The following is a 23,323-nucleotide window of genomic DNA, read 5'->3' as shown; positions in this document are numbered from 1 at the left end:
ATACAGGAAGATTTGGTCCTAAGTATGTAGTTTAAATAACCTTTTGCACAACTGTCACCCTCTGCATTTAACATACAACACCATTTTCACTGCAGAACATTTTTATCTGGACTAACTATGTCATTAAAACAACAAAATTAATTTGCTACATGTGGAAATGAAGGATTAATGGAGCTGTCTAACGTAAGACCACAATTTCATTTGCCTGCAGCTGTATCAGAGCACCTCAATTCTGACCTATGCATTCTCTCTTAGATTAAATACTCCAAAACACTTTCAGTTTGGCATGATGACCATAAATTATCTCTTAAGGAGAAATTTGGCCTTGGGCTCTCAAGTAAATAATTCATTTTTATTTACTTCTCTAAAAATACATTCATCAATTTTTCAAAAAATTGTGTTTTACTACATTAAAGAGAATAAATATATCCTCTCCACTGGATCCTTTATGCATTGCTTATGTGTGTACAAGTGTCAAGCACTAGGCAACAATACTACTTTGATCCTCCAAGAATTATGGAGTTTCTGTTTTGGAGCTCTGATGACAAATACCCTCACTTCAGGTTTCTATAGAGGTAGAAAGCAGGCCAGAACAAAGCACTTAGGCGAAAAAAGTTTTTGCTTGTCATGTTGCCTTTTGTATTTCTGTCAGTCTAGAATGAATCCTTTGGATTCATTATTTAAGCCAGGTCAGCTGAGTACAACAGTTCAGAAAAGAGTTGAGTTTCCTTCAAACGTTAAATTGTGCTAATTAAAACTAATTTCTTAGGCACTGAACCTGTATATTTTTCCCAATTCAGGAAAAAAGCAAATGAACATTGAATGTGAACACCATACTGATTACCATTAAGTAAATATAATAAATATTTATTATGGCTGAGTTTGTCTTTTCCCTTTCTCTCTTTTCATTTTTTTGGTCTCTGGCTTCCTCAGCCTTCGGCATGTTAGGTTCAATGATGTTATCGTGTTAGAAGATCAAATAAATCCTGGCTTTCATCTTTGCCTTTTTTTTCCCCTCTGTACAAATTCCTTACCTCTCATTGTACTCATTGTGACTGCGGTACTTCATTGCAAGAATTCATCATTAACAGAAAATTGGTAAAGGAATCGTGATACCCATATGCTGAGATGCAGTCACTCTGGATTTCCATTTCAAGGCAATAATTTTCTACAATAAGTTAGTTTGGTACTGACTTTAGTCCATTAGACCCTAGACTGTATTCTCTTGTGGCCCAAAGATTAGCAAGCAGAGTTAGAAGTTAGATGAAGGATGTATTCCTCCACTAATTCTAGCTTACCAGGTAGTTTTTGTTTAAATCAAAGAGATCTGCCATTCACATTTAGTGAACAATTCTGTCAATGCTTTTTACCTTCTTAATGGGAAATTAAGAGGCTGTGGATTTACATGCAGGACATTATTATGTAATATGTATTTGGGAAAATGAAAGTGAGTTAATAAGCATTGCAATATTCCAAGAATATCCACATATTTAAGCTGTATTTCATCTTCCTTCTACTCTAAATCTCTAGAAAACAGGCACTCTGTCAAAATTAATGAAAATGCTTTTATATGACATTAAGTTAGCCATTAGTTTTGCTTTGGACATTATCATAAAGGAAGTCTGCATACCAACCTCTGTTGTCTCTGAGTGTAAAATTTGGATTATGAATGATTTCAGGTGGTAAACTGAAGATAAATCTTGGTCCATTGGCTGAGTCATCTTTGTCATCAGCACTAATTGTAATAAATTGCTGTAAAAGAAAAGTAGTCTGTAAGCAAACAGCTCCTTCTCTGGATTCACCACATATAGACAGTATTCTGAAAAATCATTTGAATACTTAGAACTTTGAAAGTCAAATGATATAGCTGAAAACTCCAAAGCATCTCAATAAATGCATGTAATTATAAACATAGTGCACACTTACTAAAATCTGGAATTGAATCTTTTTTTAATTTGGTATTAAATTTAACATTTATAGACGTAAAAGCGTACACCTACCCACACATCCTTATATACAAGTCTTTGCTAAGGTTGAATTAGGAAGCTAAATAAAGGTCAGCAGAAACTTCGGCAGCTCACACTGAGCTAGCACAATGTCTCTCCCAAACTGCTACCCTAACTCCAGAAGTGCAGTGTATAGAACCATATTTCCATCTGATGCTATTCCTTTTCTATGGGGATAAATCTTTAGGCAAACTCCCCCCAAGCAGCATTCTGTGACCCTTAGAAGATGTTGAGTTAATATCTGCAACAAGCTCTCAACTGGAAGAGTTATTCCCAGGCAGCTTTGTTACTGGTGGATACCCACAGCCCACACCAGTCACATACAAAATACAAAACACTCTATTGCTAAGTGATCCAAATAAAAACAAAGGAAATTGCCTTACTGTTTGTTCTACATATTTTGGCCAACATTTAAAAAAGATACGTTTAGTTATTCATGTTTACTTGAGCTGCCAATGCAAAACTGGGCTAAACACTAAAAAGTAGGAAATTGATGTGCAGGGAAGGTGGAGAGCACAGGCATACCTGATTGCTTCGAGCATTCTCACAGACAAACGCTTCGTAGGCTGCTGCAAATTTTGGAGCATTGTCATTGACATCAACAACCTTAATTGCAACTGGAACTTTGGCTTCCTGGTGTTGCTTGTCTATGGGAGTTAGCACAATCAGAATGAAATGGAAGAGGGAAGACCCCTTGAAACAAACAAAATCCCAGCAAGAACTCTATGAGCTGAGTACAAGTAAAGAGGAAATAGCCTTAAGTATTTCTACTGGGATTTATTGCAGCGTACCAAGCTGAGACAAGAGGAAAACTACAGAATGTATATTATTGATTATATAAGAACTCTGTGAAATACTTACGGACTTCAACAGCAAATACAGAGATATTATGCCAAGCAATTTCTTCCCTATCCAAAGCTTTCATTGTCTTGATGTTGCCATCATCTGCATTAATAGTAAAATATCTTTCAAGGTCAGTGTGACGATCAATTGAATACCTAAAGAGGATTGAAAGTGAGAAATCAGACAACAAAAAGATTTGACAGTTTCATACATTCAAATTTATTTTATAACATTATCATTTTTAAATAATTGCAAGCTCTACCCCTATTATCAATGGGATGATATGCAGTTCTTTTAAAAAGAGGTTTACTATGTTCAATTGTATGTTTAGAAAAAAATCTTATGCCAGTATGCATTCAGTGAATGGAAATTATTGTTCTTGGAACTCTCTGTACTAAAGCATCAAAGTGTTATCAAAATGTTCTTCTTTTACAAAACATGATAAAAATACCCTCTGAGATATTTACTTACTTAAATATCTACTGGGATTTTTATGTTTTATATCTGTTCCATATTAATCACAGATCTTTTAAGTATATCTACTGCTCTTTGGATTGCTCGGTGTTAATTGATCACACCAGATTATTAATATCTATCATCTACAACAGTTTCATAGTTGTACACCCCTCTGATTCTTATATATTTACCATGCAGTTCTTACAAATGTTAATTATACCCATTAAAGTGTTCTACAATTTAAGATACACTAAGAACATGATGAAGATACAGTAATAGAAGACTACCTAATATAACAGTAGAAAGTTACGTGTGTATACTTGTATACTTGCTTTTAGAAATTAATCCTTTACAATTACCCAATATAAGCTATAATCTACTGCTAAGCATTCTATTTTCTGAGAAAAAACTGTGATAATAGCAGAGGATATTTTATTACAAAAATACAGCATAGAACACAGTCTAACTCAGATTTTGTTATTCATATTTTATGTAGACAGAGCAATGGTAAGTATTTCTTCATGCTATGGACTTGAGAATAGTACCTGTATGGTCACAGTTAATTCTGAGTTAATTTAGATTATTACTGTCCTAGGTCTATTATGCTACCATAGTAATTTGCATAACAATTCTAAAAGTTAAAAATGCTTAGAAAGAAACACCCTGCTGTAACGGAGCATACCTTATAGCACTGTTTGCAGCATCGGGGTCTTTGGCATGTACTTTTCCAACCACAGTACCAGATGCTGCATTTTCTTGTACTTCAAAAATATAACTTGGTTTTAAAAACACAGGCGGCTCATCAGCATCTTCCACTGTAATCTTCACTGTTACTGTGTCCTTGAATGGCCCATTGCTGATGAACTTGGGATCAATATGCACGTTGGCTGCCTCTACCTTCAGGCTGTAGGACTTTTTGGTTTCAAAATCCAAGACCTGAGAGAAACAAGTTAACACAGTCATTGAACTGGAGGGTGTAAAAGCAGTGAATAGTTCCCAAGTATTCAGTAACATACATCAAATGTGAGCATAACTGTCAACAAGCTTGGACTGAAATGTGTGTATTTAAAAACAAAACAACTTATATAGAAGGAGCTACATTCTATGTATGGAGCAGCATATGAAGGTACTGAAAACACCAAGACAGAATCCTTATCTTGTTCTTTCCCTCCTGCATCATTCAGGAAAAGATCTTTACTGGGAAAAATAACTATTTCTTCATGTAGTCTTCTGCATAGCACAAAAGAGGGATGGTTAGGACAGGATTTCCTACAGGCTTGGTCTATCCCAAGCTGACAGGCATTCTTTAAATATGGATATGCACAAAGGAGAAGTTATGTTGTTCTATTTTTCTGTCCATAGACTTCATATCACTTTACAAAGAGGAGGTGAAATAATAGTCCATAAGTCCTTTTAGAGAGCCCGATACATGTCACAGCAGAGCTGCACTGTCATCAATGTGAAATGGCTGCTGTATTGTATTATTGGTAGCCTCAAAATGGTCATGCCTCTAAATATCTGAGAAACAGCTGCTAAGCACAATTCACCAAGCAGACTCAGAACACAGATGGAATGCAGGCAGTGATAGTAAGCCCACATTTTATAGTACACAAAACATACATTCTCATCTCTAGAGCAAATACTGTAATTGAAGCACAGCATAATTTTGAATGGAGAAAGAGACCTCTAGGTCTATTCCTAAGAGACTGTCCAAATGCACAGAGCAGAGCTAACTTAGAAGTGAAGCTGACCAGGCCTCCTGCTGTGACTTTTGATTATCTCCAAGAGAAGTGAAGAGCTAAGAAGACAGAGGGCAAAATAATAACGCTTAAATAATGAATAATATTTATGATTTCTAAACCGTACTCTAGCATTCATTTAATATCACTTTTAAAAACATGCTGATGTATGAAATCACCTTGGTTGTTTTGCTGCTTTTGGCATAGCCTGTGACTCCTTCAGAACAGTACTGAATACAATGCATAGCTGAGGAGTTTAAACTATAGGGCATGAGGCTATTCAGACTGAACATAAAGCAACAGCGAATGTCTGCTACTTATCAGCACTAGGCAAAACTTCATTAACAATGAAGCTGATAGCATTGTATTTTACCGTGACTTTTTATTATGAATTCATTTAGTTTGTGCAATTAATCCACTGTACAGTTTTTATGTAACTCTTCTTGGTTATTTTCTTCCATTGCAATTCAGCTAATGGGGAAATGGAATATTAAGAGTTAATCACAGCTTTAGACAAAAATTAATTGAAACTGCATTTACTGATATTTTAGCTTAGGTGTTAATGCATTACTACCAAATTCTTGGTCAGAAACAAAGAATACTGTACTTTAGTGGGTTTGAAAGGACAGTTCTACTCACCTTCTTAAGCTTTACAACACCTTCCTGAGTCTCATAGTCTGTTGTAATTTCAAACATATCCATGCCATCTCCATCAATGATGCTGTAAGCTACTAAGCCGTTTTCCCCAATGTCTGGATCTTTGGCCTTCACTCTTCCTACTACCTCTCCAGGAACAGCTGCTTCTGACACAGACATCTGGTACACACCTGGAGGAAGGAAAGAACAGGCATTTGCCTCAAGTATACAACTGGAAAGCAGACTTCATATTTGCTCATTTAACTTACTTATAAGTTCCAACCAAATATGGTACTTTTCTACATTTTTCAAATCCCCTGAAGGAACATTATGGTATAAAGAGCTCTGAGAAGTTAGTGATCTGTGAAATCTTAAAACACAATCTCATCTATATAAAATTACCTCCTCACTGATGTTTTACACAACATCTGTGTACCTGTCTGTGCAGGGAGGGGTTAAAAAAGCAACCAATCACTCAGAATGCGGAAATTATGGCGACATCAAGGTTATAATTCATATTGGAGATGTTATTACAAGAAGGGAAGGAAAATGTGTTTCATATGACTCACACTATGACCTCCAATTCTATACTTGAGAAGCATTTCTGCCCACTTATTCAGGAGCCACAAATTATGTCACCTGATCACTCCTTTACTGCCTAAAGAATAAATGTGGAGCTTTCTATGGCTTTAATCCGGGGTATGAATGATTGCAATAGTTATTATTAAAATAATTACCACTAAAGATTGCACGCACACACACACACACACAGGAAGCTTTCCCTCATCAGACTCAAATAGGAAAACCTTCCTCGAACATCACATACTTGTGATGCCCTGCACATTTCTCCATGTGTACTTAGGGACACTGAAAGAGAACAATGCTATTTCTGGTTAAATCTCCCACCAATAGTTGTCCTTCAGGCACTCTTGTTTCCTGGACCTTCCCAAAACATTCCAGCTTTTAAGTAATGAATGTGACTTGAACCTAAATCTACAATTCTACATCAGTGTGTTCTGCCACTTAATCAGCATTTATGCATAATAAAAAAAATTAAACAACAACAAAACTGCAGGAGAAAAAATAGTTTTTCTCCTCCCCTCCACAATTGCTCTTTATTCCTACAGTCGCATTCTAGGAACATCCAGAGAGGTACATGAGGCAGGGATGTGGCTCATTACCCGTAAATACAACTGAGATAGACAATTAACTTTAGTCACAAAAAATCCAGAATCTAAGCACATAATTCATTAAAGGTTTGAGGAATCATTTTAAAGAAACCAGTTTGATGTTTACATAAACTGGTCAAATCCTGCTTTTGTTCTCAAGCCTTCCAAATAAAGATTTAAGTTAGAAGCAAATAAAGTTCAGTACCTTCTAGTTCACATTTCTGATTATCAATTTAAATATTTACCCAAGACACACACACATATATATAAATATAGCACTTGGTGAAGTGGCTAGATTTTGCTGAGAAAAATACATGATATGATGGTTTACTCTGCAAAAAATAGGTCCTAGATTATGACTGGACTGTTATGTTCGTGAGGTATGTAAAACCTGGCATTGTTAGGATGCAGTACTTTCTTGTTAGAATAGTAAAGAATGCTGACAGATTTTTACACTTAGGGACTGGCTGTATCATTTAAGTTCTGGCATGAGAGTCCAGGAACCTGCAAGACCAGCAGAGGTGTTCACATTCAGGATGTAGCCGTTTGTATGGGTGCTCAGAGGAGAAATAGAGTGGGGGTGAAATGGTGCATATGCTGCACTCCAAAACAAATCCCACATGATCAGTAGGGCAGCTGTGTGGGTCCGTTAATGTATTTCCACCCAACTGTGAGAACCGAATCTGTTAACATCACCCCTGATTAATTTTATACATGAAAAATAAATAGTACAAGTACTGAATTAGACCTTATTTGACCACCAGCAGTACAATTCAACCATCAATTTCAAAATTTAATTGTACCAGATTTGGTTTATATTGCCAAGGTAAATGCAAGGCATGTGGAGTACTCAGTTGAAACTTTCATCCTTACATTATTCCCTGAGAGTGTTTACAGAAGTAAAGGATGAAGCATCAGCACTGAAAATGAAAGGCTATGTGAAATAGAAAATAATGTTCACTCACTTGAAGGTCTGTCAAAGACATGAAAGGGCATAATCAGGAGCTGCTAATAGATTATGCAACACTTCTATCAAGAGTCAAAAAACAAAAAAAACCAAAAAAACAAAAAAACCAACAACAACAACAACAAAAACACCAAGAAATCTCACATAGCTTGAGAAATACAGCTCTAAAAATATAAAGTAGATTTTTTGTCCACCCTCAACAATAAAACAAAATTGATTTATTCTTTGAAAACAGCCATGAACTAGGAGCGCTGAAAGGCAAGAGCTGAGGCCACTTGGAGAATTCCTTCAAACACAACAGAGCTTTCTTCTGCATAAACTCTATGTGAATACTGCATACCAGAACTCTCCCATCACAGAAGAAACTATTCCTATACAAAACATTTTGGTATTTTGTTTTAACTTCCTTGTATTTCCCCACAAAAACTTCTTGATCTTCCTTTGGTCTGAGCAAAGTAGTAAACACTGTTTGCTTTTTTAAAACTAGCTTTCTTTCAAATCCACACTCTAATTATGAAAATGGAAAAGGCAATAAACCTGTAGCACTGCAACAGGGGAGATACATTTTCTATTAGAGATTTAACTGTTTCAGGAAATGCAGTTTCTTTCTCCATTAACAGAGCAATCCAGACTATGCCTTCATGATCATGTTGTAGGTTTATTTCTACTATTACATGGCTTTTAGAAATGAATGATAGGGTAATCGATCTTTGAAATCAATTTTTGACCTTAACAAACAACTCACTTTGCAACACAAAGCCAATCATTCAAACACAAAAGCTCTCTATGCTATTAGCAAAAGTGTTTAAATAATCTTTATCTATTCACATATGTGCTAGGATAATCCATTAATTAAGGATTGTGGAAGTTTTGAATATGTCGGCAAATATGGGTAGTAGTATCTGTGATAAAGTAATTTGTTACTTACTTTGTGGAAACTTTGGTGGGTTATCATTGACATCTGTAAGTGTAATTGTCACTTTGGTTGTCCCTGAGAGGCCTCCCATGTGTCCTCCCATATCTTTTGCCTGTATTACCACATGATACTCTTCCTTAGCTTCTCTGTCCATATTTGGAAGGGCAGTTCGGATAATTCCTACAAATACAAAGAAAATAAGTCAAATTTTCACATTTGCATAATGAATAATTGGACACTGCATTTTTTAACACACATTGAAATGCAGCAATATTTGCAGTAATGTTGCAGATTCTCTTTTCCCCATACTGTGCATCACACTATGCAAGCAAACTAATCCAAATATTTTCAGTAGTTGAGCCCAGAAGTACCCTGAGGAACTTCAGTTCAGCACAGAAACTTTTTTCTTTCCATCATAACATATCTTTTCACAAAAGAGAGAAACATTTTTCTACTGTAGTGTACCCAGAAAGATCTACCAATTGCCAGGGGACCAACCTGTAAAACAACTATTACCAACAGAGAATGAAAGAAGCTTTGCTCAAATACATCAGTAGATATAGCCACTGTACTACCTTGATCAATATATCTCATTCATTTTAATGTATTCCAGTTATGAAGTCCTACTCAAATAAACTGGTCAATAATACCTGTTTGAGCTTCCACTGAGAAGTACGGCTGACCTTCAAGAATACTATAAACCAATTTGGCACTGTTCCCATATGTAGGATCATCAGCATCTGAAGCTGTTACCTGAATAACAGATGTACCTAAAAATGGAAGGGAAAGACAGAAGAAATACAAACAGAAGCAAATGTGTCCATAAGAACCATGCAGAGGTACTTCCAGTCCTGTGACATGGCCAGGTTTGATAGATGAAAAAAATTACTTAGCAATTTATCCATGACAAAGTATACTTCTACAATCTTTTTTACCAACTGTGTTGGAGATTCTTGTTCTAAACAGTGAAGATATAGAAGTCAAAGTCAGCGGTCACTCTGTATCATTAAGTTTCTTTTCCTCAGTAGTTTATAGCACTATATTCCTTTTTTCATTACAGGGTCAAACAAAAGAGTTTTCTTTTTAAATTTTTGCCAGTAAGTTTCTGAGAAATTATTGTATAGAAATCTCTGTGATAGACAGAAGCTTCAACAGGAGATGAAAACTGAATAGGTAGAATGGCAATAACTCATTCAGTTCAGCTAAAGGAATGGTCTTTATATTTACCCCAGAGATTTCACTCTCCATAAATTCTAGTGGACCCTCACACTCCTTCCCAAGAGGAAACAACTGTGTTTTAAGAGCAATATAGAGACACTTCAGCTATGATAGTATCTGCACAAGGTTTGAATTGGTCAGCTAATTAAATAAACAGAACAAATCACTGACTGAGCATGAAGTAAAATCTACCACTGAAAATTCTAGAACAATTAAATCAAAGCAAAAGTTAGTGACAATGCAGTATCCTTCATAAGACCAGAAACTTCAGTGCATTTATGAGTACTTACCCACATTTGATCTCTCTGGCACATTGGCATGGTAGTTTTCGTGAAGAAATTCAGGGGGGTTGTCATTGATATCTTGGACTTTAACAATGAATTCAGAGGGCGGTTCCAAAGGTCTGTTAGTGTTCCTGTCTACAGCTTGTGCCGTGAGAGTGTACTGAGCTCTCTCCTCTCGGTCCAGTGTCTTTGTTGCATGGATGTTCCCTGATTTGTCATCAATAACAAAAATGATTCCCGCTCCTTCACCTGAGAGAATGTATTTAATGTTTCCATCTCCAGAATCAATATCTGAATGAAGCTACAAAATGTGAAGCAGACAGACAAACCTTAACAAGATGGCACACATTTCACTACGATGTTAACAAAACAAAATATTGAAATTTCAGTTTTCAAAAACCTTGTTGTACATCAGGCAGTAACCCATGAGCAAACCCATGCTGTGAGCACATCTGTGCTACATTCAATGCTACCTGTGCAATTGCATGCTACTACACATAGGGTGCAGCTGAGACCCAAGCTTTGAGATTTAAGGATGAAAATACACAAGAAGGTTGTTATAACAAATTTTTGATTCAAATGAAGATAGAAGGAAGAGCCATTTTTACCAAGATTTTGTACCTTTCATAGTAATCATATCCTGCAATATGGAGCATCATGTTGTATAAAAACTGAAGTGACAGATGGGACGTAACAAATGAGGCAACCATTGATTTCCAACTAGTTTTTAATTGCAACTTCTTTATTACAAACTAAATAACATCAGTAGTAAATCCTTGCTGAACTATATTACTTTCACAAAAATTGCACATTTTGGTTTGATGAATGAGGGAAATATTGACCCAAATTATGTATTTAATCATTTTCTGTTTACATCTACAAATTGTACACTTGTAAAAGTTTTAAAACTCAGAATAGCTAGAACAGTATTTGGAGTCACTGATCCAGTTCTCCTCTATTTGTGTTGATAAGTCAGCACAGCACAGCTGACTCACTATAAACAATTAAATATGGTGTTTTATTTGCATACACTTATCTGTATATATGTATATATAGTCTGTATATATATATCTGCCCAGGGTATGTTCAAATACACAGGTATACACAGATTTATATCTCTTTCTAAACACATCCCTCATATATTTGATTTTACTGATCACTTGAAAATGAAAGGATGAAGGGAGAGCAGGATGCTGTTCTGAGCTGCTGGGTTAAACGCTACAGATTTAGTAATCATTTTTAAAGATTTGAGAATGATTCCAGCATATTCTTAGCACACACTGTTCAAGTGACTGATATGGTCTTAAGTGGCAGCTATATGCCTTCGTTCAGAGATTGCCAAGCTCAGTAGAAAAACTTGTATTCATTTCAGTAGTTTTTGATCAGCTCCTTAATTGAGATACGACAATGTGATTAATTTTAGGTAAAGAAATAGGTGCTGAAGAAGGAGCTAATACAACAGAAAAGCAATGGCAAGAAAGAAAAACAATTCACAAAATAAAGGTATTAGTAATAATTAATAACTGATGAATGAAAAACAACTTCTTACCCTTCCCACTAGTACAGGATCTGGTCCCGTGTACTCTTCTATAACAAAGAACTGATTCCACACCCAGCCTCGTTTTGAACGATGCAGAACTTGTCCTTCTTTTCCTTTTTCATGGTGACCATGAAGCGATGGCCGTACGTGGTTTAGTTTTTCCGTAGTTATGGCATGGCTGTAATACAGCATGCCCAGGCAGATAAGAGCAGCATGTAAACAATTGTCCTCCTTCATTTTTGGTTACTTAGTAGGCACAGGAGTATCCAAGAATATACCCCTTCCACCTTGGAAATTAGTAGGTTTCGGGCCACTGAAAAGTTTCAGATAAAATGTTCTGCACATGCGTTGCCACCACACCTGGAATGCATCACTTTAATGTTCTGCAGCTTCCCAACTTAATTCCTGAAAGAAAGCAAAATGAAGAAAAATGTCAGCTCTTTTATGTCTTTGAGGTTTAACAACTTCTTTACTAAGCAAAACAAATTCAGGGATAACTTAGAAGATCTCAAGGTAATTACAATAAAATATAAAAATTATGAAACATTAGATAATGCACATAGTTGTTGGTGCTTTGGTACATCTAACTAACTGCCACCTCATGAAACTTCCTGAGTTGCTGGTTATGGCACTCATTCGGAAACTGAAAGACAGAGAATCATATTCTCTCAATGATCCTTTCAGAAAGGCTTAGCCCAAGATGCAAGATGACTGTAGAAATACCTAATTTATATCTAAGCCTTCTTAGGAGCTTAGATATAAGCCTCAGATATAAGCTGTTAAGCCGTAGATTTAGATATAAGACAGATACCAAGATACTTGCTTATCAAGAATGGAATATTCCTGCATGTGCCTAGAAAAAGGCCTTGTAATGACCAAGAGATTCTTGTGCCAAAAATAACTACCTATGTGTTTCGAGACAGAACTAGGAAGACATATGTTTTGGATGTGGGTCCCTGGAAAAGCCCTTCTGCTCCATCTGAGGATCGAGTCACCAAAGCTGAGAACAGCACTGACTGTCCATTCTTCTGTCTTTGTTCTGGTAATGATAAATGTCTTTACTAATATAGCAATTGATGTAGTTATTTACTTCTGCTTTCCCCATGCTTCAAATTACCATAATTACATTGTTTTTTTACTTTCTAATAATTTCTAAAGCACAAGATCAGAATTAGCATTTCAAGCAGAAATTGCATAATACAGTGAAACCTCAACTAAAGTCTATGCCTCCATCAGCAAGCAATCCATCTTAAAGGCTGCTTTGATTTACCACTGGGTTTTCCAACATATTTTCTTTCAGCCCTTACAAAGCAGCCAGTTTTTACTAGGTCACTAGAATGCTTTGTTTTATCTTTCAGTGTAAGTCACTTTATTCTGCTGCAAGATGCTATGAAACACTGAATATTACATTCACACAGGATATTATTATATTCACACAGAATATATACTACCAACTGCTTCAAAACAGAATCATTTTTCATTAGAAATAAAAAGAGATGGTATTTGTAGCAAAGGAAACGCGAATACAGGGAGAAGCTTCAGCCTGTATCACAACCTATAACTCCAGCAACAGATAAATATCTCACTAGTAATCAACCCACTCATCTTGGGAAACGTTTCAAGTTCTGAGCAGTCAACGTCCTCCCATACACATCCCTTGGCAAACACCCAGCACTGGGAAATAGTTTTATAGAGAAGGAATTCTTAAGTAAGGAATTTAACAGTTGGATTTTATTTCCTAAAAAAAAAACCAAAAAAACAAAAACCCGCTCTAATGTCAATTACAGCTCCATAATGACACCAGCATAGTGAACTAAATGTAAGCCATACATTTCAATGTTAATATAATCTGGCAGCAAGGGAGGAGTTTCTACGAATTTCTTTCTCATTTATTAAAGACAGCATGTGGTGCTTGCATTTCATTGTTCACTATTGTTTCGTGATGCCACATCACAGATGACTCATAGCAGCATGAGAGAGATGGGAAAGAAACAGTCTCTATTATTTTGGTCAGAAACATGATTTTAAAATTCAATTGCAATGATATAGCATGTGTCTGTGAACCTTGGAACATTAGGCAGGCTTGTACCTTTAGAGTTCATTTTGCATCTGTTTTGTGAAGAGGTAAAAATAAGGTAGGATGTAAAGAACTTGAAAACTAATATTTAACCTGTTTTAGAAATGGCTTGAGTGTAAGAAGCCTTTCAACACTAATTATTATAGTAGCTTTTTATGATAGCCAATTCTGGTTTTCCCCAGTTTTGCAAATAATAAATAAATAAATCAAATCAAACCTACCTGCCATGGACAAGTATGCTTACTGTAGGGAGCTAGCATAGCACTTGGAATGCAGCAGCTGTGAGCACTTGCACTCCTGGGATGTTAAACAAGGCCTAGATGCTCCAAAGAGAAATGAGGTAGGAAGGCACACCCAAACAGCTGTGCATTCTATAACCCACTGCTATGAAATGCTAAGTAAACTGCTCACATTAATAGATTTTGGAAGTGTTTGAAAATTAAACTCTCTGATAATTATTCTTCATTAACATTTCATCACGATCTCAACAATGAAAATAAGTAAACGCATGTGGCCATTATTCCCAAACTTCTCAGTACCATTATGTAAATCCGTAAGCACTTTGTAAAGATGCTTAACAATAATGGAAGAGCCAAGCTGACACAAATCCTGCTTATTATCAGCTCTTCAAATATGAAGTACTGGAAACAAAACGTTAATCACACACCCATGCTTAATTTACTAATGTGGATTTAAAGCAGAGATTGCTTGCTACCTTTTGTTTTTATCCTCTGGTTATACATACAGGAAGGGAGCAACAAGGTTACATGTCTTCAGATTGTATCTGAACATTATCTAGGCTAAATAAATAAATAAAAATGCACTATGTTTGTTTATGGCAATTGCTTCTGTTTTGAGTTACATTGGGAAAGGGCTTCATGCTAGAAATACCAGCTGAGCTCCAGGGGAAGTGCTCTGCTCCAGAGAGGCTGCAGTGACAGCACAAGCTGCAGGCTGGAAGGCCTTCTGACCGCTCTCCTTCTCCCTGCCTGAAGGTAATCTGTCTGTTCACTTACACTGAAGTCATCACAGCAGTAAGGCCCACGTCTCCTATCATCATCAGAGAAGTTAAAATAAAACTACAGAGCTCTGCTGAAGCCTGTAGAACTGTTCAATTCCAAGCAGCCACAGCCGGGCTTTCTGCAGAATACTTTCTTCCTAAGAGGTAAGGTGTACAAGATGCTCGTAAGCTATAGTTAAAATAAAATAAACTACATTAAAAGTGAAGCAGTAGTACTGACAAGAAATAAGTTGTTGTCTTTTTTCTTTTTCCCCCCACCAAAACATTCTATTCAAGGCCTTTCAAATATTTTAATGTAACTCAGCTGCTGAGCACTAATAGTTTCCCATTTATGCAAGTAGAAATTAAAGAAAAACAGCTAAACAGTCTATAAAGCATTTCCTTTTCTCCCATGGACACCACTGAGGGACAAATACCTCATCACCAGCTAAGCATGGAACATACAGATTATACTCCTTAGTGACAGCAAGCTGAATCTCAGTAGGCAATTGACCAAACTGCAACATCCTGATCTTTTTTTGTTCTTGCTCAGAATTGTGCAACATGTAGTTTTGAAATCCTACATTTTCCATAGAAATCTGTACAAATCCAATCCTGCTTCCCACTTCCTTAAAAGCAAGAATCAACACCACACTTGAGCTAAGGTGCAGTTTTTCACAACAGGCAGAATTCAATTAACAGATTTTAGTTACAAATTTGTATTCACAATTCTGGTACCAAAAATTGTGAGGGATAAAGGAAGTGTTAGCCAGCACACAAGATCAAATCACATCAGAAGCACACATGAATACATTGAGACTCCAGAATGCTACTCACATGGCTTGATCAGTCAAGGTATGCAGGAATGGGAAACAGTAAAACAGTATCTGGTCCACACCCTGGGGAACTTCATGCGCAGTGTTTGCGTGGAAATGAAATATGTCTCCCTAAACAGTTGGTAGAATAAGCACTTGTACCTATGCGGATAATAGCTCTGTTTTTATTTATAGTTGTTAATTAGTTTTGGAAACATAAAATTAACAAGTTTCAATTTTATCAGAAGAGGAGATTTGGATTTCATGTAAGGAAGAAGTTTTCTACTATAAGGCTGGTAAGGCAGCTCTGCCACAGGTTGTCCAGAGATGCTGTAGAAGCCCCATCACTGGAGACATTCAGACTGGACCAGGCTCTGAGCACCTGATGGAGCTGTGGGTGTCTCCTGTTCACTGCAGGGGATTTGGATCAGATGACCTTTACAGGCTTCCTCCAGCTCAATTGGTTCACTGATTCCTTGCAAAAGAATTCTGTTTTTCTGACATTAGAAAATAGAATCTATCATTACTCTGCATGGTATAGCATGAGCTATTCAACTAATTAAGTATTCATCCATCATAAAACTGAAAAATAATAAAACAACATACACAGACTGTGGCGCAGAGGAGAACCACAGTATTGCCTGCTCCCCAGGGCAGCAACTCCAAGCATCCTTCTGCATCCTTGCACTGAGACTACAGAACACAGGGACTCAAATGCAGCATGGCACAGCGGAGAAGTAGTGGTAGCTCTAAGGTTAACTCGAAAAGCCAGTCTGCTCTACAAAACTTCACGCACAAATTTGAATGACTGTTTATAGATGACTAATAGACAAAAATAAGGAGCCAGCAATGACTAGTTTAATGACAAGATCAGTTGCGGAAGTGAAGTCTAGCCAATTTTCATTTTTTTTTTCCTTTATATTTATAGCTAAAATAATCCCAAACATTCACGCTTACTTCCTGTGTGCTATTAAGTGATCATATGCCAGATTACAATAGACTAAACAATTTTTTCTGATTTGACTAGGCTGTAACTTCTGGATGATACATTAAAATATCAATTGTTCTCAGGACTAAACTTGGCAGAAAGCAGACAAGAGCACAGTGAAGCAATATAATAACGGATGATTGTGTTCTGAAATGTTTTGCAAGAGTTTCAAGTAAATAGAGCAAACTCCCAGTCCAGATGAGGTTTTAACTGTAATTAGAATTAGTTGAAAAGATGAACGATTCATTTTAAAACAATTTTATCATCCAATAAATAAAGTAATAGTTTTTTAATGAAGGAATAAATATTGGATCCTCTTAGTTCTATAGTTCTTAGAATGCTTGAGATCTGGACAGGACAGAGCACAGCTGGCTGAGACCCTGCTTCCCACAGCACAGAGGGACCTGCTTTGGCTGGGAAATGCCCAACTGCACAAGGCTCTCGCCTCTATCTATCCAGGTGTATCCTGGGCATTTCACTCTGTTTGGGACACAACTTTCTGAGCAGGCTTGGACTGACAATCCATGGTTTCACTGAAACGATTACTCTTTCTTCCTTGAATGTGGGAATCACATTTCCAGATCAAATAATCAGTTGAGTCCCACTGAGCCCATACTGGTTAATCTTTGGGGCATAGCATGATTTAACTACTTTAGGAGATTTTAATAAAACACATGAATTGAGGGGATGTGCACTAGTTCTGTTTGCTAGCATGTACCTGTCTCATATTCATATGCACTGCTGAATGTATTCTTGTATGTGCAGAGTGAATGCACAGATAAAGAACTTCAATATGCCATGTATTTTTTATCCCCTTGTAAACTGCTGCATTCCAATACCTGATCTTAAGTAATTTCAAGAAATCCACATAGTAAGAAAATATTTTTGACTCAAGTCAGTTCTTGGTGCAGAAGGCTACTATCAGGTCTCATAAATCTTGACAGCCTAATATTTGGTTTCAATTAACTTTTTTTTTTTTTTTTATTCCATTTAACAATTAAACAGAGTTCTGTTTCTTTCCCTCCTTGACTCAAGAAAATGGTACACAGAGGAGTAACATTAGTCCAGTCTCTTTTGATTATGAAATAAGCTAAAATACTGAGAATCAATAACCTCCTCATTTCACTTAATCCTATCAATTACTTTTTGATTTTAAGCTGTAACATTATCAGACCAACTGCTGAGCACTTATTTTAGCTCAGATGAATTCAATGTAAAAAAATGTGCTAGAAAGAAGACGACATTTTATTTACTTGAAATAATATTATGCAAAGTATCAGAGCTGCTGCACAGAACATCTAGTCTGTATGACACATATGGAAAAGCCAGTTAGGAAAGCAAGTCTTTCAGTCTTGAGAAATGCTTATCTCTTCCTATGAGATCCTAGATATCCTGCATCCAGACAAGATTATAAACAAGAGTTACTGCCATTTTCCATTGTAGCCAGAGTAAGCCTGGTGCAACACAAGCATATCATCATTTGCAAGGTCTGCTTTAAATGTCATCCCATCAGGAGATGGATATTTGCTTCCCCCCTGTGAACCCCCCCCCCTCCCCTGGCAGTTGTGAGACATACAGCTCCATCCATGTATCAAGAGTTCCTCCTCTAAGCAGCACTAGAATCATTTTCCTTATCACATATTAAATAGAAAAATGGGGAAAAAAAAATAAAAATAAAAAAGGCCTCCTAACCCAGCAATCTGATTTAATGAATATGACTAATCCCATGAGATTAGTCATATATATAATTATCAATTAGGGTCAAGCATTGAAAGTCAGTATCCAGTAGTCAAATGTAAAATGTTTTGTTTAAGAGACAAAAGCTCTGATCTCTGATACAGTAAAAGATTTCCATGCTGTGTATGTAAGTGGTAAATCTCATTTCTCCCCAGCAACTGACTTCCTGTGAGCCCTATGGAGGAACTGAATCTCTCTTTGTGTTGAAGTATATTTCAGGTCTCACTGGAGCAAACAGCAAATAACCCTCATCTGAATGCAAATTGATATCAAGTCTTATGTGTCATTCATGAACCAGAACTAGTCTTATGAGGCAAAAGTAATCCAAAAAGGGAAATCTTTCAAGTTTAGAGGCATTTTGGAAAAAAATCTGCAAGGTATTCTAGTGAATAATGGAAACCCCCTCACCTTCCCTGTTCATATTCCACTGTCTTGCACGGGAGCATGGTGCAGTTATAACAGATTATAACCCAAGCTTGTAGTTTTGCAGAGATAGTTTTATATATAACTTTCTACATGGTCTGCAAACAGCCACAATTCCTCTATAGTAAGATTTGCATGTTCTAAATATATTAATAACATCTTAACAGAACTGGTGATTTTCATCTTTAGCAATAAAAGTTACCTTAACAATGCTAAGTAAGCTTTGTAGAATTCTATTCTGAGTTCTGTAGAATCCAATGCAAAAGAATCTTAATCCTTTGCAATTTTAAATTATGTTTTATAGCACTGTATTGGATTACTAAAATATTTAAAGCCAATAATCCCCAGCTGCTCCAAAAGAAGTTTCTGAAATGTAGCCATATTTTTCTATAGCAGCTTTGAGACTCAGTATTAGAAAACCACAGGCAAAGAACCACAAAATGATGATTCTTTGAAAACAGAAATCATTTTGCAGGAAAGAGGAAGAAAAATAACTTCTTGATGATGTGATATATCCTTCAGTATCTACCTCTGCAATCATCGTGGAAGGAAAGTATTTTCACCAGACTTGATTTAATTTGTGCTCATTCAAGAACAGTGAAATTGCCATTTGGTGTTCCTCATACAAAGCAGAAGAAAGTAGGAAGACAGCTTAGTACATTACAAAGCAAATGACATAGAAATAAGCCTGAGAGAGTGATATTAAAAGGTTTGGGAAATGAAAAATGGCTGTAAACAGAGTTTTACGTTTACTTGCTGCCCTGGGGAGATCAACTTAAGATAAATGTGACAGAGACTGTCTGCTTTTAAGCATAAACCCTACAGGAAAACAACCAGCATAAGAAAGGTAGTTATATTAAAGAACACGGTGATTGATAGAGTCATTTGAAGTAATGACTGAGCTCTTGGTAGAGTTTATTTTAAATAGTAATTACATTCTTGTGCATCTCAGTCAAAATCAGCATTCTCTTAATTTCCTGTACACTCAACACACAGTATAGCTGTAGTCTACATCCACACTAGTTTCAGCATAGTTCCCTATTTATGGAAGTGGCTATAAAAAACACCACATGGAAGAAATAATGACATCTAATTTCACCTTACTTCCAACTACTGATACTGTGCTCACACAAAAAGCCAACCCTGAATATTATTTTTTCTCTATGAACTTGTAAATAACACTTGTATTGTAACTAAATCTTTTTGCATATAATAAAAATAAGACAAATTCAAGATCAAAGGATGATAACCAAGAAACTACCAAAAAACTAATGACTACAGGCAAACCTATCCAGCAACCAAACCAAAGCAACATGAATTCCAATGAATTATTAATTTATCTTCTCTTCTACAAACCTCACGCTGAAGGTCTAACAATCCCCAAACAATCAGAAATCTAAACTGAACCTGTAGCGTTGTACTTACAGCTTTATTTGGAGGCAGCTTCAGCTCTGCTACTGAAATGCCAGGCTAGTATAGCATGTTCTGTGGTCTTTATATAACAAAAGTCAATATTAAGGAGCATGAAGCTGCAGAATGGCTTTCTCTATAATACATTTCATAGTGCCAAAGCATTTTCATTATTCTGGTAAAAGTCCTGCTAAGTGGTGAAAGCAGCTACCCAAAGTGAATATTGCACAGCTTTTACATACCCCATGCCAATGTGGAAGCACGTGCAGTAACCTACTGATAGAAATAACTTAGAATTGAGTTTCCTGTAAAATTGTATTTCTCTGGAACAACAAAATATCTAAAAATTATTTTCCTTCAAAGAAAAGTATTCAGGACTGTGATGGAAATAATTATTTCCGCAAGATGTCTGAATGGGGAATACATTATTCTGCTGAATCTTTAATCAGTTTGTTCACTGCAGAAAGCTTCCGTCTTGTAAAATGTTTTGCCACTTTGAATATAATTCTCCTAGACTCCTTGATCCCCCCATTCCCCTTCAACGTGACCTCCCTCAAGTAGGGAAGCTTCTGAGGAAAGATCACCACTTCAGAAGCACATGTGGGTTATACACCTTGAAATAGGCACCTTGAAAAGACAGCAGTTTTCTTATGTCTAGCAAGCAGAGTGACTCCCATTTAGAGAGGCTCAAGTAATTAGATTCTCTGTAACTCTTATCTTTATAAAACTTGACAAGTTAACGAATTACCTGGAGTCTCTTTCATTTTCAAATACATTTGATGATGAAAGAAACGTGAGAGCTAAATTTCTAATCAACTTTTCCTTCTTAGCTTTCTTGGAGGGAAGGGTTCACGTCCTTCAGCCAGTCGCACATGTAAGTCCCTCTCTGATCGTTTGCATAACTGCTCCAGTGTAGAGCAATTTATTTATTTATTTATTTATTTCCATAAAGATACTTGCAATGAACAACTCAAATATTTTTTTTCATAGACAGGGATTTTGAAGAGACTATTCTGACTCAACAGCATGGGGCAATAACAACAGAATATTCAAACCTATTCTGAATGCAGTGTCAAAAGCTCTAATAAAGGAGACCATCACTGTTTAGGTACCAAATGAGACTCTAAAGCAAAAGAATCCAAAGTGCAAATTTAGCCAATTATTTTAAATCCATTAAATCAAAAGACTCTAATTCAAAATAACATTTTCTTGAGTATTTTCTGAGATGTCTTGTTGTACGTAGTCAGCACAGAATATTTCTACTTTAAAACAGCACATACACGGAAACAAAGTAATACCTGCATTAGGTACAACTTCCCCTTCTGTTCCCTGTGCATCACGTTCTGCTCTCAGCATAAATCAGAGGAACCATTAGTATTTTCAGTGCTCCAAGTGACACAATCCAGTGTTGTAAGAACTAAAACATAATTCCTGGTATTATTAAGAAGAAAAAAAAAGACAATAAGCTGGTAAGGTGCTACAGGTTAGAAGCTGAGCACATAAGTAACTCAAAATAAGACAGGCTTGCTAACTTGCAATTAAAATTTGTTTTTCATGGAAATGAGATATTTGCAAAAAAAAAAAAAAAAAAAAAAAAGGCAAATGATTCAGTGTATTTGGCATGAACGTAATTTGTTCTATGGCAAACCAATTATGTATTTCTAACTGATCATATGAAACACTAATGCATCCCAGAGATTATGGATTGGAATTACTTGTAACCTATAATTACTGATGACTGCAACAAAACATTTCTATGCTTTATAATAAATACCACTAGCAAGAGCTGTTTAACAGCAGCTTGATGTAGTTGGGGCCTGTGATATAATGCAGAAGAGGCATACATCAAATATCTCAAACCTACTGTTGTTCTTGCATAATAAGCCTAAATTCAGAAACTGATTTTCCACTGAAAGCGGGTCATGGGAAACTGGCAAAAATGAGCACTTTTCTCATTAGATTTGTGCTGAGACGATGAGTCAGCTATGATTAGATATATTCTGGAACTGGATTACAAGCTTTGGTAAAACAATGCTGAAATCTTGAATTTAACAGAGCAATAATCAGGATAATACAAGATTGTATCTACATCTTAGATTACCATTCTTAGATTACCAGTGTCCTTATAAAGTAATAAGACAGTAGGAAAGCATTTGTGTGCGTGACCAGTCAAGCAAACCTTTGGATTCCAGACTGATAACACTGCTTTCTCTCTAATGGAGACTAGTGAAGTGCTACTTACAAAAAGGCTTGTAAAAAAGAAAGGAGAATACAGCCTAACAGTTGTTAGAATTGCTGAATTTAAAACAAAATAATTTTTGGATGTAATTACTTTAATATTAGGCAGATAAAAGAGAAGAATTTATAGAGGCCAAGAAGAAAAACTGGTATACATGTATAGCCAATAAGAACTGACATAAATGTATACATAAAAAAGTCTGAAGGTTTCAGTCAAAAGGGTGAAATAATATTTTTTTCCCCCGTTAAACATACCCTAATGTTCAGCATATTTTGTACAAAAATGTTATCTTCAAAAAGATGCCAGAGTGATATTACTATTTCAGTCCAACCAGTTTCCTTTGAAGACTCCTATAATGGTAATTAAGTAAATTGCTTTAGGATTTCTTATGTTTTTTTCGGGAAAGGAACTGGTGGGGTAAAGAGAGATGAGATTGTCTGTCACCAAGCTATCTTTCTAAAAACATTTGTACTTGCTTCATTTATTGGAAAAATGATGGAATACTTACAAACTCTGCACCTTTCCCGTTTGTTTTTTTTTTAAAAAAAAAGGAAATTTCTACTTGACAGTTGAATTAAGAAACAAACTAAAATGACTGGTGACAGTCCTGGGTGCGTATAGAGAAAGAAAATGGAAGTTATGAGTCAATAGAAAGCTTTTACAGACCACACGCACTAAACCCAAGAGAGACGGTGTGAACTAGAAGCCTAAATTACTGTCTTAGAAGTGAGCAGGTGGTGGACAATATGAAGGTGACTGAAAGCCTAAGACTAATGTGTAAGTGTATGGTATAAAATGCCATTCGCCATGTAAGCAGAAATACATAATGGCTTTTAGAGCACGAAGAAAGTTCTCTGCAA

At 36.1% G+C, this 23,323-nt stretch overlaps 1 protein-coding gene across 5 annotated transcripts in view; it reads right to left on the bottom strand.

Annotated features, from left to right (window-relative positions):
* Positions 1 to 23,323, bottom strand: part of CDH11 (cadherin 11) — a 228,116-nt gene that overhangs the window by 8,396 nt on the left and 196,397 nt on the right. For 4 of the 5 annotated variants that reach the window (XM_032447058.1, XM_015874078.2, XM_015874075.1 and 1 more), the window contains 9 exons: positions 11,784 to 12,179; positions 10,241 to 10,535; positions 9,383 to 9,502; positions 8,745 to 8,912; positions 5,684 to 5,871; positions 3,988 to 4,241; positions 2,868 to 3,004; positions 2,532 to 2,653; positions 1,635 to 1,752 (listed from right to left, as the gene is read on the bottom strand). In XM_032447058.1, the coding sequence (XP_032302949.1) occupies positions 1,635 to 1,752; positions 2,532 to 2,653; positions 2,868 to 3,004; positions 3,988 to 4,241; positions 5,684 to 5,871; positions 8,745 to 8,912; positions 9,383 to 9,502; positions 10,241 to 10,535; positions 11,784 to 12,011 (1,630 nt within the window). In that variant the 5' untranslated portion in view covers positions 12,012 to 12,179. Of the gene's footprint in view, positions 1 to 1,634; positions 1,753 to 2,531; positions 2,654 to 2,867; positions 3,005 to 3,987; positions 4,242 to 5,683; positions 5,872 to 8,744; positions 8,913 to 9,382; positions 9,503 to 10,240; positions 10,536 to 11,783; positions 12,180 to 21,522; positions 21,656 to 23,323 lie in introns of all 5 variants that reach the window. The other variant, XM_032447059.1, reaches the window with a different exon arrangement.

This window comes from Coturnix japonica, chromosome 11 (genome assembly GCF_001577835.2).
Source record: "Coturnix japonica isolate 7356 chromosome 11, Coturnix japonica 2.1, whole genome shotgun sequence".
Classification (NCBI taxonomy): Eukaryota; Metazoa; Chordata; class Aves; order Galliformes; family Phasianidae; genus Coturnix; species Coturnix japonica.
This window is presented reverse-complemented; position numbering and strand designations above follow the sequence as displayed.